Source organism: Mesoplodon mirus, assembly GCF_964341445.2.
Source record: "Mesoplodon mirus genome assembly, chromosome: 3".
In the NCBI taxonomy this organism is placed as follows: domain Eukaryota; kingdom Metazoa; phylum Chordata; class Mammalia; order Artiodactyla; family Ziphiidae; genus Mesoplodon; species Mesoplodon mirus.
Genome location: NC_138978.1, coordinates 190,989,246 through 191,005,998, shown reverse-complemented (window position 1 = coordinate 191,005,998; position 16,753 = coordinate 190,989,246). Strand labels below are relative to the sequence as shown.

Genomic DNA, 16,753 nt, shown 5'->3' with positions numbered 1-16,753 from the left:
ATGATGTTCTAAGAAAAAAGCAGCCAACCTAGTTGACAGTTCATGGAATGCCTTTCATGGAATCAACTGGCATGTTCTGGTTTGCAGCTGAAGTGCTTTATTTGTACCACCTGTTTCGCTCAACCACTTGTACTCTGAGGTCAAAATGTAATAAAAATTTTACTGCTTTATCAAAGTCATTCTTCACTAAAACTGGTTTTTGTTTTGTTAATTTTTTAAATTACTCATGTGTGTCAGTGAAACAGTTTAATGCCACTGCCTAGGTATATGCTAAAATACCAGCAGTTTTACCCTCGATTGCTGTTGTGCTACAGTGTAAATAAGAAAGCAGGGGAAAAAAGCAAAAACTGTTTTGGAATTATTATGGAAACAATTTTGAGCTCACAAACCCCTTGAAAAGGGTCTTAGGAATTCCCAGGGTTACATAGACCCCACTTTGAGAACTGCTCTTCTGGAGTATACAGTGAAATGTTTAACCAACATTATTAGGTGCCTCCATATTTTGGAGTCCATTGTTTGGAAAAGCTGAAAAAGGGAATGATGAAAGAGGTTTGATTAATGTATAAAATCTAAGCTAAATATGATCGCATTTGTTTGAAAATTGCACTTATTTCTGAGACTCAAAAAATTGCTTAAGATAATCTCATTAACCTTTAGGGAGGTGGAAACAATAAAACTGCTAATTCTCATTACTGCCCTTTAAATCAAACGTTTACTATTCCACTTAGTAACTTGTTTTTCCTTTTTCTCTTATTTTATTACTTCTTTCCATTTCCCCCCCAACTTTTAAAAATTGAGTGTTTTTAGAGAAATTAGAGTTTTTTTGCTTTACTTCAAGGGTTAGGAAAACATTATCATTGTGTACTTTTTTTTTTTTTTTTTTGCGGTATGCGGGCCTCTCACTGTTGTGGCCTCTCCCGTTGCGGGGCGCAGGCTCAGCGGCCATGGCTCACGGGCCCAGTCGCTCCGTGGCATGTGGGATCTTCCCGGACCGGGGCACGAACCCGTGTCCCCTGCATTAGGCAGGCGGACTCTCAACCACTGCGCCACCAGGGAAGCCCTATCATTGTGTACTTAAAGTATCTTAAGTTACAGAAATATATAGTGATGAGTGAACATCCCTGTGCTCCCACACCCATGTCTACTAACCCCTTCTAAGAGTTTGACTCATTCATTTAATCCACGAGTAGTTGTTGAGCACCTCCTTTGTGCTGGGCATTGTTTTAGGTCCTAGGGATGTAATGGTGGATAAGGCAGGCATGTGTCGTCTTACTGGTAACGACTATCACCATAGCAGTACCAACAACCGCCCACATTTACCGTGTTCGTTGTGTGCCAGATACTGTGCTTTAGATGTATTATTTATTTAACCCTTGCAACGGCCCTATGAGGTGTTACCCTCATGTCACAGATGAAGAAATTGAGGCCTAGAAAAATTAACTTACTTGCCTGAGGTCACACAGCTAGTACATGGTGGATCTAGAATTTAAACCCAGGTCTAAAGCCCAGATTGGTGGTTCCACCTGCCATACTGCCTCCCACATTTTCTATTCACTTGTTAACACATTTTTTGATCTTTTTTTTTACTGAAGTTGGACTGTTGTGCAAAATATTTTGCATCTTTCTTCACTTAATGATAAAAGTTTGACTTTCAGTGTACATAACAGTATTAGCTAACATATTGAAGGCTTATAAGGTACTTTTATATGTATTATTTTTTAGTATTAATTTATTTGTAGTAACTGATCCTCACAATGACCCTATGTGGTTTTACAGGTTCCTCGTCATTTCACAGATGTGGAAACTGAGTCCCAGAGAGGTTAAGAAACTTGCCCAAGTTATGTAGCTAGGCAGTGGGAGAGCTGGGTGCAAACCCAGGCACTGTTGCCTTGAAGTCCATACACTTAACCTTATCACAACACCACCTCTTTTAAAAGTATTCTTAGTATAAGCGTCCTGTAATTTATTTAACTAAATTTCTTAATGATGAACATTTTGAGATTCCAATTATTTCTGTAACACAAATAATCCATTTATAAATTGTAATATTTATCATTGTACTATAATAATTATAATCACTGTTTGATTTTCAAGATCTAGGTAGTGGAGAATAAGTAGGGGACAGATAGTTTGGTCCTTCAGGTGATTTTTCTCCTTTTAAAGACAGTTTTTTTAAGGTATATAAGAATCTATACCCATGATATAAAATGTAAGCATTATAAATGTACAATGTAGAAAATACAAGTCCATTATAATCCCTGCTTCAGAGATAACCACTTAAAACAGTTTATATTTTTCAAGATTTTTTCCATATATATTTGTGTGTGTATTTAATTATATTTCTTCCATACTAAATTGTAAACCCAGGAGTTTTCATGTATAATCCCTGACACATAGTAGGTATCTGACAAATGTAGAAAGAATATTACAGTTAAAGAACACTAGGATTCACTAAGACACTAACAATGACTGACTTATAGAGGCCTAGGTATTTTTAAGGTATAAGAAAGTACTCTACAAAGAAAAGAAAATGATACTGGAGTATGAATTTATAATTTCTAGAGTCCCTTGATACTTTTCTAGTTCTGTATTACATTTCTACCTTACTATAATTTAATGTTTTATTTGTATTACATTATTCCTGCCATGTTTATTAATATGCCAGATTAGTGATTTCCCAATTATATTGTATTTTTTATACTATATTATGCCAACAGTTTCTATTAAACTGATCAGTAATTCAACAATAATATCTATCAGTCTTTTTAGCGTATGCCTCCTATGAGCCTATGCTAGAAATTTTATAGTATATGTTACATAAATATATAATCCTTGGTTCTAGGCTTCAAGAGCTTATAGTAAATATTTCCAATCCAGGGTCTCTGGACTCTGAGGAATATTTTCAGATATTTAAAACATTTAATTAAAATTATATTTATTTGTGATAATGTCATACAGATTAACTAAATACATAGTTTTGGTATTTATGGATGGAATTGCATCATTTTAGAGAGGTAATACTGCCTGTCTTATGCTAATCATATGCTCTAATTGGAAGTGTGCATATGTGTGGATCATTGATTAACAAAATATCTAGAAAAGGTGTCTTCTAGTAGTTACAATTTGTGTATAAGGATCCAGGAATGACCCTTTTGGTAATGCTTCTCTGCAAAACATTGTTGTCTTGTTACTTTTTCACTGATGAGAAAGCTAAGGTCTGTCTGATTTATTGCTTTAGGTCATTGGTACTAGGTTTGTGTGACTCCACCTGTTCAGTCTTTCAGGAAAGAATGATTGAGTGTCTGCCATGTGTCAGACACTGTGCCAGGTGCTCAGGGAATGATAAACAGTCAGGAGCTCTCTCCTCAAGGGTGTTCAGAGCTTAGTGGAGGAGATTGGTATTAATCAGTGAAATACAAAATTACAGTGGCAATAAGTGCCGCATGGAATGAAATGAGAACCGTATTGTGAAGTTCAAAAATAATCTATTAAGACTACCCTCCCTTCGGACACCAACTAGAGTTTTGGGTACCACAAACCACCCTCACTTCTGATACTTGCAAGTTTGGGGAGTCCCCAAGACCACCCTCAGGTTCTGTAATTTGTTAGAAAAACTCATAGACCTCACCAAAATCTGTGATAGTCACACAGTTCATTACAGTGAAAGGACACAGATTAAATTCAGCCAAGGGAAGAGACACGCAGGGCGGAGTCCAGGAAAGCTGCTTGTGGTCTTCCCCCCGGGGAGTCAAAGCCAGCGCTGTAACTTGACTGGCGGTATGTGTGACGGTGTGCAGAGTGCTGCCACTCAGGCCATCTCAGCCGATCCTTGGTATCGAGTTTTTATTGGCCCTCAGTCTCCAGCCACCCTGGAGGCTGAGATGATACTGTCGACACAGAACCCACCCTAAGTCACACCGTGAGACTATCTGTGTGGCCCACAGCCCCCAGGTAAACGAAGACACTTTAGTGAGGCATGGCTTCTCAAGAGCTTAGAGATCACCTCCCAGGAGCCAAGGGCAAAGGCCAGGCCTCTCTTAGGGCAAGACTAGATTCTTCACTGCACACATAAAAATGAGACTGACCTCTTCAGGGAGATCTGAGAAAGCTTCTCTGAGTAAGTGACATTTCAGCTGAAATCTAAAGGTTAAGTAGGTATTACCTGGGGGAAAGAGGTTGAGGATCATCCCAGATTACTAACAGCTTTATAGTAAAAGGGAGTAAGGCTAGTAAAATGTACTATTACAGGAAGGCCAGTGTAGCTGGACTAGAGACAGCACAGGCAGGGTGGTATGAGATGATGAAGCTGAGCAAGCAGTGTGGTAGTCAGGGCTCAGTACGATTAGGTATAGAGAAACAATGGTTTATAAGAAACATGCGTTTTTCTCTTTCTCATTCTCTGTGGAGCACGTCAAGATGGCAGGCTCTTTTGTTCTGTTCCTTTGTGTGTGCTTTCTATTCCAAAGGTTACTTCATGGTCTGAGATGATTGTTGGAGGTTCAGCCGTTCTATCTCAATTCCACATTCAAGACAGTAGAAGCGGACAACACACTCCTCTCTTTTTACGGACGTTTTCTAGAACTTGCTCATGTTACATGCTTTCTTCTCTTTGTCCGGAACTCAGTCACATGGCTGTACTTAGCAGCAGAGGGGGAAGCTGTCCTCATGCCAGGTGGACATGGACCCAGATAAAAGTTGGGTCCTCTGTCCATCTGGAAGAGGGAGAAGGTGGATATTAGAGAATAACTCTCCACTTCCTGCCAAGATGTGGACAGAGGCAGAGCATGCTTGAGCCTTTTGTCTGTATCCTAAGAGCAGTAGAAGGTTATTGAGGTGTTTTGGGTTTTTTTTGCGGTATGCGGGCCTCTCACTGTGGTGGCCTCTCCCGTTGCGGAGCACAGGCTCCGGACGCGCAGGCTCAGCGGCCGTGGCTCACGGGCCCAGCCGCTCCGCGGCATGTGGGATCTTCCCGGACCGGGGCACGAACCCGTGTCCCCTGCATCGGCAGGCAGACTCTCAACCACTGCGCCACCAGGGAAGCCCCCTATTGAGGTGTTTTAAGAAGGGTGACATGATCAGATTTTCATCTAGAAGAGATCACTTTGGCTACAGTGTGGGGAATGTGTTTGAGGAGGAGGGAGTGGTGCAGGATATGAGACTACATATCAGTTAGGAAGCTTTTGTAGAAGTCCATGCAAAAGCAGGTAAAAGACTGTTAGTAGTGATAGATGTGAACAGATGTGATTAATACTCCGGAGGCAGAGTAAGTAGCACCTTTAATGTGTAATGATCAGACGTGATGAAGGAAGAGGACAGGTCAGTGATGATGAGTGTGTCTTCCTTTTTTCCTTTTTAAAAAATTGACCTTCAGGTACACAGCATGGAATTATGATAATTCTTGGTTGATGACACACGCTCACGTCCTCCTTGTATTTCTTTGTTTACTTATGTGGTGACTAAGTAATGTAGTAAGCACCTAAGAACTCACCGCCTAGACAAACGTCATCTAACTATCATTTCCTTGTGTCCCACCCGTTGTCCCACATAGCTCTCATCCTCCCTCCCTTCATCCAAGTAACCTGCATGTGGAATTCTGTATATCGTTTCCTTGCTTTCCACTTTCTGTATTTTTTCTAATCCTAAAAGGGCTGTGTATATAAAATTTTAACTTGATAAAAAGTATCATGCTCTTTGTAGTTTTGGGAGACTAACTTTTTTGACTTAATATTTTAAAATTTATCCACTAGTTGTTTATCATAATAGTTAACTTATTTTGCATGCTGTACAATAATAATTGCACGAATGTGCATGAAGAGTAAGTGTTTACTCTTTGTAGATTGGCATTTGAGTTTTCATTTGCATTACGGTAAACTGTGTGGCCACATACATTTTTATATGTCTCCTGTTGTATTTGTGCAAATTTCTCCTGGTACATATGTAGAAGTACAGCAGTGCTTCTTCTGATACGTAAATGTAACTTTAGGAAGAAACATCAAAGTGCTTTCGGAAGTAGATACTCCAGTTTACACCTCTACTAGCAATATCTGAGTTACCGTGTAGCCACATACTCCAATACGTGGTATTGTCAGGCCTTTTTTTTTTTTTTAATTAATTAATTAATTAATTAATTAATTAATGGCTGCATTGGGTCTTCGTTGTTGGGTCTTCGTTGCTGCGTGCGGGCTTTCTCTAGTTGTGGCGAGTGGGGGCTGCTCTTCATTGCGGTGGCCTCTCTTGTTCTGGAGCACGGGCTCTTTAGGCACGTGGGCTTCAGTAGTTGTGGCTCGCAGGCTCAGTAGTTGTGGTTTGCGGGCTCTAGAGCGCAGGCTCAATAGTTGTGGCGCACGGACTTAGTTGCTCTGCGGCATGTGGGATCTTCCCAGACCAGGGCTCAAACCCATGTCCCCTGCATTGGCAGGCAGATTCTCAACCATTGCGCCAGAGGCCTTTTTGATTTTTGCCAGCCAGCTCATTCTAAAATGGTACTTCATTATGGTCTTGGTTTACATCTCCCTGGGCATTAATCATGTTGAAAGGGTGTTGATGTACTTAGTGGCCATATGTGTTTCTTCTGTGAAATTCTTAAATTATTTTTCTGTAGGACTAACTGTACTTTTTGATTTGTAGGCGTTGTTTACATCTTCATGATACTGCTTCTCCAAGTTGGCACCTTATTGTTTTACCTTTTCTGGGTGTCTTTTGATGAATAGAATTTTGTGTTTTGTTATTTTATTTATTTATTTTTATAATTTTATTTTATTATGTATTATTTTTGGCTGCGTTGGGTCTTCATTGCTGTGCGCTGGCTTTCTCTAGTTGCTGTGAGTGGGGGCTACTCTTTGTTGCAGTGCACAGGCTTCTCATTGCAGTGGCTTCTCTTGTTGCAGAGCACGGGCTCTAGGTGCGCGGGCTTCAGTAGTTGTGGCTTGCAGGCTCAGTAGCTGTGGCACACGGGCTTAGTTGCTCCATAGCATGTGGGATCTTCCCAGACCAGGGCTTGAGCCCGTGTCCCCTGCATTGGCAGGCAGATTCTTAACCACTGCGCCACCAGGAAAGCCCGAATTTTGTATTTTAGAGCCAATGCTTTTTTTTTTTTTTTTTTTTGTGGTACGCGGGCCTCTCACTGCTGCGGCCTCTCCTGCTGCAGAGCACAGGCTCCGGACGCGCAGGCTCAGCGGCCATGGCTCACGGGCCCAGCCGCTCCGCAGCACGTGGGATCCTCCCGGACCGGGGCACGAACCCACGTCCCCTGCATCGGCAGGCGGACTCCCAACCACCGCGCCACCAGGGAAGCCCCTAGAGCCAATGCTTTTTTGCGTCTTGTTTAAGAAATCGTTATCTATCTGCATTTGTAAAAGATATTTACCTATGCATTTAAATTTTAATTTTTGATATCTATGTCCATAATTCATTGGGAGTTGGATTTTGGTATATTATTTGAGGCAGGGGTTCAATTTTATCTTTTTCCATGTGGATCACCCTTTTTTTCTAACATCATTTATTGAACATCCATTATTTTCCCTATTTATTGGACATGCCACCTCTGTTGTATACCATAGTTCCGTGTGTGTGTGTGTGTGTGTGTGTGTTTTCTGGACTCTACTGATCATTTTGTCTGTCTCTCTGCCAATACCACACTGTCTTAATTCCTTTCACTTCTTTGTAAGTTCTTATATCTAATAGGTCATGTCTCTTCTCCCTCCTCTTTTTCAAAAATATCCTTGCTATTCTTGACCCTATGTTCTTCATATAAATTTCAACGTCATCTTATCAAGTTGTATGAAAAATTATTTTGGAATTTTGACTGGAATAGCATTGAATATATGTATCAATTTGGGGAGAATTTATATCTTCATGATACTAAGTCATGAACGTAGTATGTATCTCTATTTAGATCTGCTTTTATTTATCTATTTATTTTTAGATATGCTTTTATTATCTTTAGTATGTTGCATAATTTTCTCTGTAGAGGTTTTACATCTTTTATTAGATTTATCTTAATTCCTTGATCTCTTTGTTATAATTATAAATCATCTTTTCTTCAGTTACATTTTCTAGGTGTTTGTTGCTGGTATAAAAAAATGTAATTCATTCTTATGTCTTAATATTATATTTAGCCATCTTGCTAACCTCTATTATCTCTGTTATTTGTTGGTTTGGGGGGGGTTCTATCTAAATTACTACGTCAAACAAAGCAGTTTTGTCTCCTCATTTTGAATCCTTATGTCTCTAATTTATTTTTCTTATCTTATTGACTGGTTAATACCTCCAGTAAAATCATTGTGATTTTAAAGGGAATGCTTTTCCCATTTCCCATTTCAGATTGTTTTTTCTTAATGTTCAGGTAAGGACATTCTTTTAATAATTTAGCAAGTGTCCTTATTATGGAAGGATTAAGTTTTTTCAAATGCTTTTCTGCATCTATTGAGATGATCATGTTTATTTTCCCTCTTAATAGGCTAATATGGTTAGTTATGTTTATGAATTTTTCTAATATTAAATCATTCTTCCATATCTGAGATAAGCCCAGTTGGTCATTCTTCCATATCTGAGGTAAGCCCATATTTTCTTTTTATGCACTGTTGAATTTAATTCAGTAATATTTGTTTAGAATTTTTACATCTATATGAATGAAATGGCCTTAATTTTCCTTTCTTGTGATGGCTTTGAATAGTTTTAGTATTAGGGTTGTGCTTGCTTCATGAATTGAGTTGGAATTTCCTCTTTTTCTTACTGTCCTGAAGAATTTGGACAATTTAGACCATCTAAAATTTAGATGGTCTGTTTCTTCAAATTTTGATAGAATTGGCCTATAAAACCATCTGTGCCTGGTATTTTCTTTGTGAGTATATATATATACATATATATATATATATATATATTTTTTTTTTTTTTTTTTTTTTTTTTGCGATACGCGGGCCTCTCACTGTTGTGGCCTCTCCCATTGCGGAGCACAGGCTCCGGATGCGCAGGCTCAGCGGCCATGGCCCACGGGCCCAGCCGCTCCGCGGCATGCGGGATCTTCCCAGACCGGGGCACGAACCCGTGTCCCCTGAATCAGCAGGCGGACTCTCAACCACTGCGCCACCAGGGAAGCCCTTTGTGAGTATATATATATATATATATTTTTTAAGATGTTGGGGGTAGGAGTTTATTAATTTATTTATCTTTGCTGTGTTGGGTCTTCATTTCTGTGCGAGGGCTTTCTCCAGTTGTGGCAAGCGGGGGCCACTCTTCATCACTGTGCGTGGGCCTCTCACTATCGCGGCCTCTCTTGTTGCGGAGCACAGACTCCAGACGCACAGGCTCAGTAATTGTGGCTCGCGGGCTCCAGAGCGCAGGCTCAGTAGTTGTGGCTCGCGGGCTCTAGAGCGCAGGCTCAGTAGTTGTGGCTCACGGGCCTAGTTGCTCCGCAGCATGTGGGATCCTCCCAGACCAGGGCTCGAACCCGTGTCCCCTGCATTAGCAGGCAGACTGTCAACCACTGCGCCACCAGGGAAGCCCCTGTGAGTATATTTTTAACTACCACTTCAATTTAGTAGTTAAAAGACTTATTTGGGCTACTTATTTTTTCTTGACTTAGTTCTGGTAAGATTTTTTTTTTTAATTTCTGCATTTGAGCTTAAATTTACAAAATTGTTTAATATGGTTGTATTACTATCCCCTTATTCTTTTTTTTTTTTTTTTAATTTTTTTATTATTATTATTTTTTTGTGGTATGCGGGCCTCTCACTGTTGTGGCCTCTTCCGCTGCGGGGCACAGGCTCCGGACACGCAGGCTCAGCGGCCATGGCTGACGGGCCCAGCCGCTCCGCGATACGTGGGATCTTCCCCGACCGGGGCACGAACCCATGTCCCCTGCATCGGCAGGCGGACTCTCAACCACTGCGCCACCAGGGAAGCCCTCCCCTTATTCTTTTTAACCTGATTTTATTTTTAGTTATATTCCTGACTCCTAGAATTCTGACTCGCATATTTGGGTGACCCTGCTTTTAATGGATCCTGCTCCATTAATCTATTGCCCTTTATTATTTCATGCTAGCATTAGAGTAGCTACCCAGTGGGATCTTGTTTGTTTTTAGCCACCTTCAATCTCTCCTGTAAATTGTCTTAAACTGAACTTTCTGAATCACTGTATTTACTGTTATTTCCTATTAAAAATCTCTTACTCCTAGCATGAACTCCTAATTGCTTAAAGGCACTGATTTACGAGGTAACCAATGACTCTGATTACAAGCACACTAGTACATAGCAGTGTGCTCATTGTCTCTTGAACGTCTCGTCTCAGTTTGTTCCTTGTTCGCCCCCTTCTCGTTGGGGACTATATATATCATTTATACTGCAATAATTTTTTGTGAAGAAAGATGAAGTTAAAATTCTCCCAAATGGATGTATATAAGGTGGTTTTTAAGTGTTTCACGAGGACAAGGACCACATGTCTCTTGTTCACTGTGTATTCAGCATTTATCACAATGTCTAGCACACAGTGAGTTCTCAGTAATAAATATTTGAACGAATGAATGGCTGTGCACTTTTTAATGTCTTAAGTTTTTTTTTTTTTTTTGGTAATTCTGTGCGGTATTCCCCCCTTACCTGCTGTTGTACTTTCTATGGTTTCAGTCAACTCTGGCTGAAATATTAAATGGAAAATTCCAGAAATAAACCCTAAGTTTTAAATTGTGTGCCGTTCTGAATAGTGTGATGAAATCTCATTCTGTCCTTCACTGTCCCACGTGGGATGCATCCCTTTGTCCCTCATGTGTGCTACCAGCCTGTTAGTATAGGAAAAAACATGATATATATAGGGGTTGGTAATATTCATGTTTGAGGCATCCATTGGGGGTCTTGGAAGATATCCCCCAAGGATAAGGGGACCACTGTGCTATTTATAACATAACCACTTGGTGGCACTTAACTCATTTAAAAACCTGAAGAGGTATGTTTACACTGATGCACACCATAATGACTGTTCTTCACACATATGCAAAATGAGCTGTAATAAATCATGGACAGTGTAAACCCTTATTAACACCGGAAGAGAAGTATCAGTAACCACGAGATTTTTTTCTTTTTTCCTTTAAAAAAAAAACAGGTTTATTGAAATACAATCGGTGTACAAAAAACTGCACATGTTTAGTGTGTACAATTTGATGAGTTTGAAAAAAAAAATTCCTAAAATGATAGGTTACAGACTTGAAGTCCTTAGATCATAGGAATGTTTGATAGTATTCTCTGCCATAGCTTCAGCATCTAGCCTAGAATTGGGTACATATTATATCTTTAATGTGTCATCATTTTGAAAGGATGTGTGAATGAGTATAAATTTTAACTTCTGCTAACTTCGCTTCTACCAACCCATCTCCAGATAATTTTGGCCCAAGATAAGGGAGCACTAAGTCTTGTTTTAGTTAACGACCTTTATGATGTCTCCTTTAATCATTAAAAATTTTCATCCAAGTTTATTTACTAAAGAACTGTGACTCAGAATACATATTAAAAGAAATCAGCAGCAATGTTAATTGGATTCTAGATCTCCTGTTACTTTTCCTTAATCGTCAATCATAAGATAGTTTTGAGTACAAAATACTGTAAGAGGAATTACAAGAATGTGGTGGTATCACTGTTTGAGAATTGGGAGTAAGACAGTGTTCTCTAATGGAGAAAGCAGCCTTATCAAGGAACTCCTCAAACATACTGCAGTCAAAAATGTAAGAACTGGTGGGTATTCACAAGACTTCAAAAGTCTGGCAAAAAAAAGTACAGGAGTATAAGAGTTAATGAGGGAAGATAATGGAAAAATTTTCTTTTGAAATCAGGCAAGATAGAAATAATTTACCAAATTGTAAGATCATAAGTGAATTAGTATTTTTGGAAAATGGTACTTAATTATAATATTGTAATGAAATATAGCAATAGGACTAAACTATATTGTAAAAAATCATTTATCAAGTTTAATTTAACTCTACAGTTAACCTTGCTGGTGTTCGAAGTGATCATCTGAAGCTCTTTCCACCTCTGTGATCTCAGCACTGTGTAGGTGCTGTAGGGAGTGTGGCAGAGCCCTTGTCCATAAGTAGGTTATAATCTTGTTGGAGAGACCACATACGTGTACAGAGCCAGCCTCATGTTGTGGCTAAGTACACAAAATTCTAGAACCAAATCACCTGCCTCTTGCTTAGCTCTGTGCCCTTTGGGCAAGCTACTTAACCTCTTTGTGCCTCAGCTTCCACAAATGTAAAATGTGGATAATAATATTACTCCTTCTTCATAGGCTGTTGATTGACAGGATTAAAAGTATTAATACATGTGAAGTGCCTAGAAAATTATCCACACATAGTAAGTGCTATCTAAATGTTCTCTCCTCTCACTAGAATGCAAGGTCCACATAACTTGTTAAATAAACAGTTAATAGCTAGATGACAGCACTATAAAGATTGAATTGAAAAATATGTAGACAGTATATACACATTTTTAGGAATTCAAATGAGGGAAGAAAGTAATATGAGTTGTTGGATAAGTTCTTTAAGAGCCACATCGGTGAGCTGGAGCTTGCGTTGGATACTGAAATATGGGTTGAATTTTTATAGGTAGAAATGAGCATAGGAGGAAGTGAATAAGAGGGAAGGACAAGCTCTTTTGATTTAATTAGATATGTTTTAGACCAGGAAAGATTGGCTTTGTTACCCTAACTGGATTGGTTTTCACTGATATGAGTTCATTTAATTTATTCGATTTCCTAGAATCTTCAGCTCCAGAATTGCAGCAAATTCCTGAAAATAAATTAGATTGGGAATTGATCATGTTTATTATGTTTATGCTAAGACTATATGAAATAAAATTTGGAAACTTTTTTTCATATTTTGGGGGTCATCATCACCAGTTAAAAGCTATTTTTTTTAACAAATTGATAATATTTTTGCTTTCATATTTTATAGGTAATTAATAATGCTTGTGCTACTCAAGCCATAGTAAGTGTGTTATTGAACTGTACCCATCAAGATGTCCATTTAGGAGACACATTATCAGAGTTTAAAGAATTTTCACAAAGCTTTGATGCAGCTGTGAGTACAGTCGTATTATTCCTAAAAATGCCCTGTTTGTGGTGGTTCTTATTTTAATAGGCTATTCTTAAAACTTATTTCAGATGAAAGGTTTGGCACTGAGTAATTCGGATGTGATTCGACAAGTACACAACAGTTTCGCCAGGTAAAGATAACTTTATGTGAAATAAATACTGTCTCTGTTTTTTTGTCCCTCACTGTTTTTTCTTCGCTGTAGACAGCAAATGTTTGAATTTGACGCAAAGACATCAGCAAAAGAAGAAGATGCTTTTCACTTTGTCAGTTATGTTCCTGTTAATGGAAGACTGTATGAATTAGATGGATTAAGAGAAGGACCGATTGATTTAGGTAATGTGGTTACTATTCCTGGTATTTCACTTTTGATAAGGAAAAGAAGATTGGATGTTCACCTTTGGCTTAGCCCTAGTCCTGCTTAAGTTTAGAAAGGGGAGGTGACTGTGAGGTGTGATGCCATGCAGGCTTTAAGCTCTTCAGTACTTTATGAAATTAAGTAACAGGAGTTAGGGCATGTTGACTACTGTAGTTGCATTGGGACCTTTAGTTTTTTTCCTACAAGAAAAGTTTTTTTAACCCATAGATTACATAATTTATTTTTAATTTTTCAGTTAACTTTTAAAAACTACTTTTTTCTATGTAACTAGTGCATTAATGCGCTGTCCTTTGTGCCAAAGTGTGGATTTGTCCTGATCCCACCCCATCTCCTACCTTGAGCTAATGATAAATGGTTATTGAGGTTGAGGTGGTTCTGATCTAGTAATGAACTAATAGATTCCCACAAAATAATTTTAACTCCTTATTTTTACCTCATTAAGTTTTCTTTTTCTTTTTCTTAAAATTAGGTTTAAGTGCAGTGTAACCTGTTTTAATGGAATCTAATGTTATCTGCTGTCCATAAAACTTTATACTTTCAGATTAAAAAAAAAATAACACTTTCATTTTGCTTGTTCTTATTGACCATGCCCATGTCTAGAGCTAATACTTCATCTAATGCAGATTTACATGTTTAAAAATATTTATTTTTCTATGTTTCTTAAAGAAAATTAATAGAATGTTCTTTTAATTCTATAGAAGCTGATTTTCTCTGGTTTGGGGGTTGATCTGATCACTGCATTTTTTTCTCTTGGCTTCTATCTGGTCAGCCATTCTCTATTCATTAGATCCATGAGTTATAAAGGAAGTAAAATATAAAACAGAGCAGCCAGTTTTGCTGTACAACTGGTGGCTATACTAAAATTTAGGTAAAAAAGAGGATTAAAAAACTGGGTAAAATTGGTTTTGCATTGTGTGTGGATTTCATTTTTTTTCTGTAGTTATGATGGTGGGGAGTCAGAAAAGGATTGAATCCTTATTTTGTCACTAATATGTGAGCTGTTTTTTTTTAGCCCTCTGTCTCATCGTCTGTAAAATGAAGGTAGTTATCCGTATCTCACAGAGTCGTGAGTTTTAATGAAATAATTCCCTAGTTCATTATTTTCTCAAACATTTGTTTAGCACCACTAAGTGATGCAACAATGTGGAAATGCAAATTATGATAATACTCTTTCCCCTTACCATTACTAAGAAAGTAAGAGTTGGAGCTTAACATAGTTATGCTAAAAGGTTTTCTACTATCCTGAATTTGTCAAAATATTAATAAAAATATTTTGGACCAAACTTTTGAAATAATATTAATGTTGATTTTATTTGACATAAATGCTTTTACATTTCTTCCTAGGTGCATGCAATCAAGATGATTGGATCAGCGCAGTGAGGCCAGTCATAGAAAAAAGGATACAAAAGTAAATGCTCAGCTAATCTTACTGGCATAACTAATGTTCTCGTTTTTAAACCTTTATTTTATCGTTGTTTTAGCAATACTTATTGAGCTTCTACTTTTGATTGGATTAATGTGTTCAGGAAATCTATTCGGAAAATCTCTAAATTCTACATCGTAGTAAGTCGTCTTGTCTTTATAGAAGTTAAACATGCACATTTCCATTAAGTTAGATATTTTGTACAGTTATTTTGTAGAGTTTTGTTTTTAGGAGTATCTGTCTTTTTTATTAAATTAAACTTTTTATTTTGAGATAATTATATATTCACATTAAGTTATAAAAATAATACAGAGAGCTCCTATGTACCCTTTACCCTGCAGGAGTAGCATCTTGTAAAACTATGGTACAATGTCACAGCCAGCTATTGATGTTGATATAGTCAAGATACAGAATAATTCCATCATCACAGTGGTTCTTCATGTTGCCATTTTATAGCTACAGCCACTGCCCTCAACCCCACCCTCCCCCATCCTTAATCCCTAGTTCTATAATTTTTGTTATTTAAAGAATGTTATATAAATGGAATCATACAATATTTAACCTTTTTGGATTGGCTTTTTTCACTCAGCATAATTCTCTGGAGATTCATCCAGGTTGTTAAGTATATCGATAGTACATTCTTTTCTATAGATGGGTAGTAGTCTATGGTATAGATATTCCATTTTTTTGCCCATTCACCCATTGAAGGACATCTGGATTGTTTCCTGTTTTTAGCTGTTATGAATAAAGCTGCAATAAACATTTGTGTACAGATTTTTGTGTGTACATAAGTTTTCATTTCTCTGGGATAAATAACCTAGTTGTATGGTAAATACATGTTTAATTTTTTAAGAAATTGACAAACTCTTCCAGAGTAGCTGTACTATTTTATTTTACATTTCCACCAGCAGTGTAGTATGAGTGATCCAGTTTCTCCACATGCTAGCTAGCATTTTGTCAAAATTTTTTATCTTAGCCATTTTGATAGGTGGATAGTGATATTTCATTGTGGTTTTAATCTGCATTTCCCTAGTGACTAATGTTGAAAATCATGCCTTTTGTTTATTTTGTAATTGGATTGTTTTTTTGACTCTTGAGCCTTGAAGTTCTTTACATACTCTAGCTATCACTAGTCCTTTGTCAGACATGTTGCCTGAAAATATTCTCTCCCAGTCTATAGCCCATCCTCTCCTCCTCCCAACGTGGTTTTTCACAGAGCAAAAGCTCTTAATTCCAGTGAAGTCCAATTTGTCAGTCTTTCCCACTGTGAGTTGTATTTTTGTTGTCCAATCTAAGAATTCTTTGCCTAGCCCTAGATCCCAAAGATTTTCTCCTTTTTTTCTAAAAGGTTTATATAACATTTTACATATAAGTTTATGATCTATTTTGAGTTAATTTTTGTGTGGTGTGAAGTTAAGTCAAGGTTCTTTTTTTTTTCCTCTGTTTGTCCAATTGGTCTAGCACCGTTTGTTAAAAAGGCTATCCTTCCTCCTCTGAACTGCTGCTGCACCCTTGTAAAAAAAATCCAGTGGGGCATATTTGTGTGGGTCTATTTCTGGTTCACTGTTCTGTTCCATTGATTTATTTGTCTGCTGTCTGCAAGTACTACAGAGTCTTGATGACTGTGGCTAAATTGTAAGTCTTGAAATCAGGTAGACTGATGCCCCCAACTTTATTCTTTTTCTTCAGAATTGTTTTAGCTGTTATAGATACTCTGCCCTCCATGTAAATTTTAGTATAATCTTGTATCTACAAAAATTCTTTTTGGGATTTTGATAGGAATTGTGTCAAACATCAATTTTAGGAGAAGTGGCATTTTTACTATATTGATTTTTCCAATCCATGAACATGGTATGTCTATCCATTTACTTGGACCTT

At 37.8% G+C, this 16,753-nt stretch overlaps 1 protein-coding gene across 2 annotated transcripts in view; it reads left to right on the top strand.

Moving 5' to 3' along the window:
• The window catches only part of UCHL5 (ubiquitin C-terminal hydrolase L5), a 58,268-nt gene that overhangs the window by 18,009 nt on the left and 23,506 nt on the right, over window positions 1–16,753 (top strand). For both annotated transcript variants that reach the window (XM_082616587.1, XM_082616588.1), the window contains exons 4-7: window positions 12,936–13,061; window positions 13,145–13,206; window positions 13,279–13,409; window positions 14,797–14,860. In XM_082616587.1, the coding sequence (XP_082472713.1) occupies window positions 12,936–13,061; window positions 13,145–13,206; window positions 13,279–13,409; window positions 14,797–14,860 (383 nt within the window). The remainder of the gene's footprint in view (window positions 1–12,935; window positions 13,062–13,144; window positions 13,207–13,278; window positions 13,410–14,796; window positions 14,861–16,753) is intronic.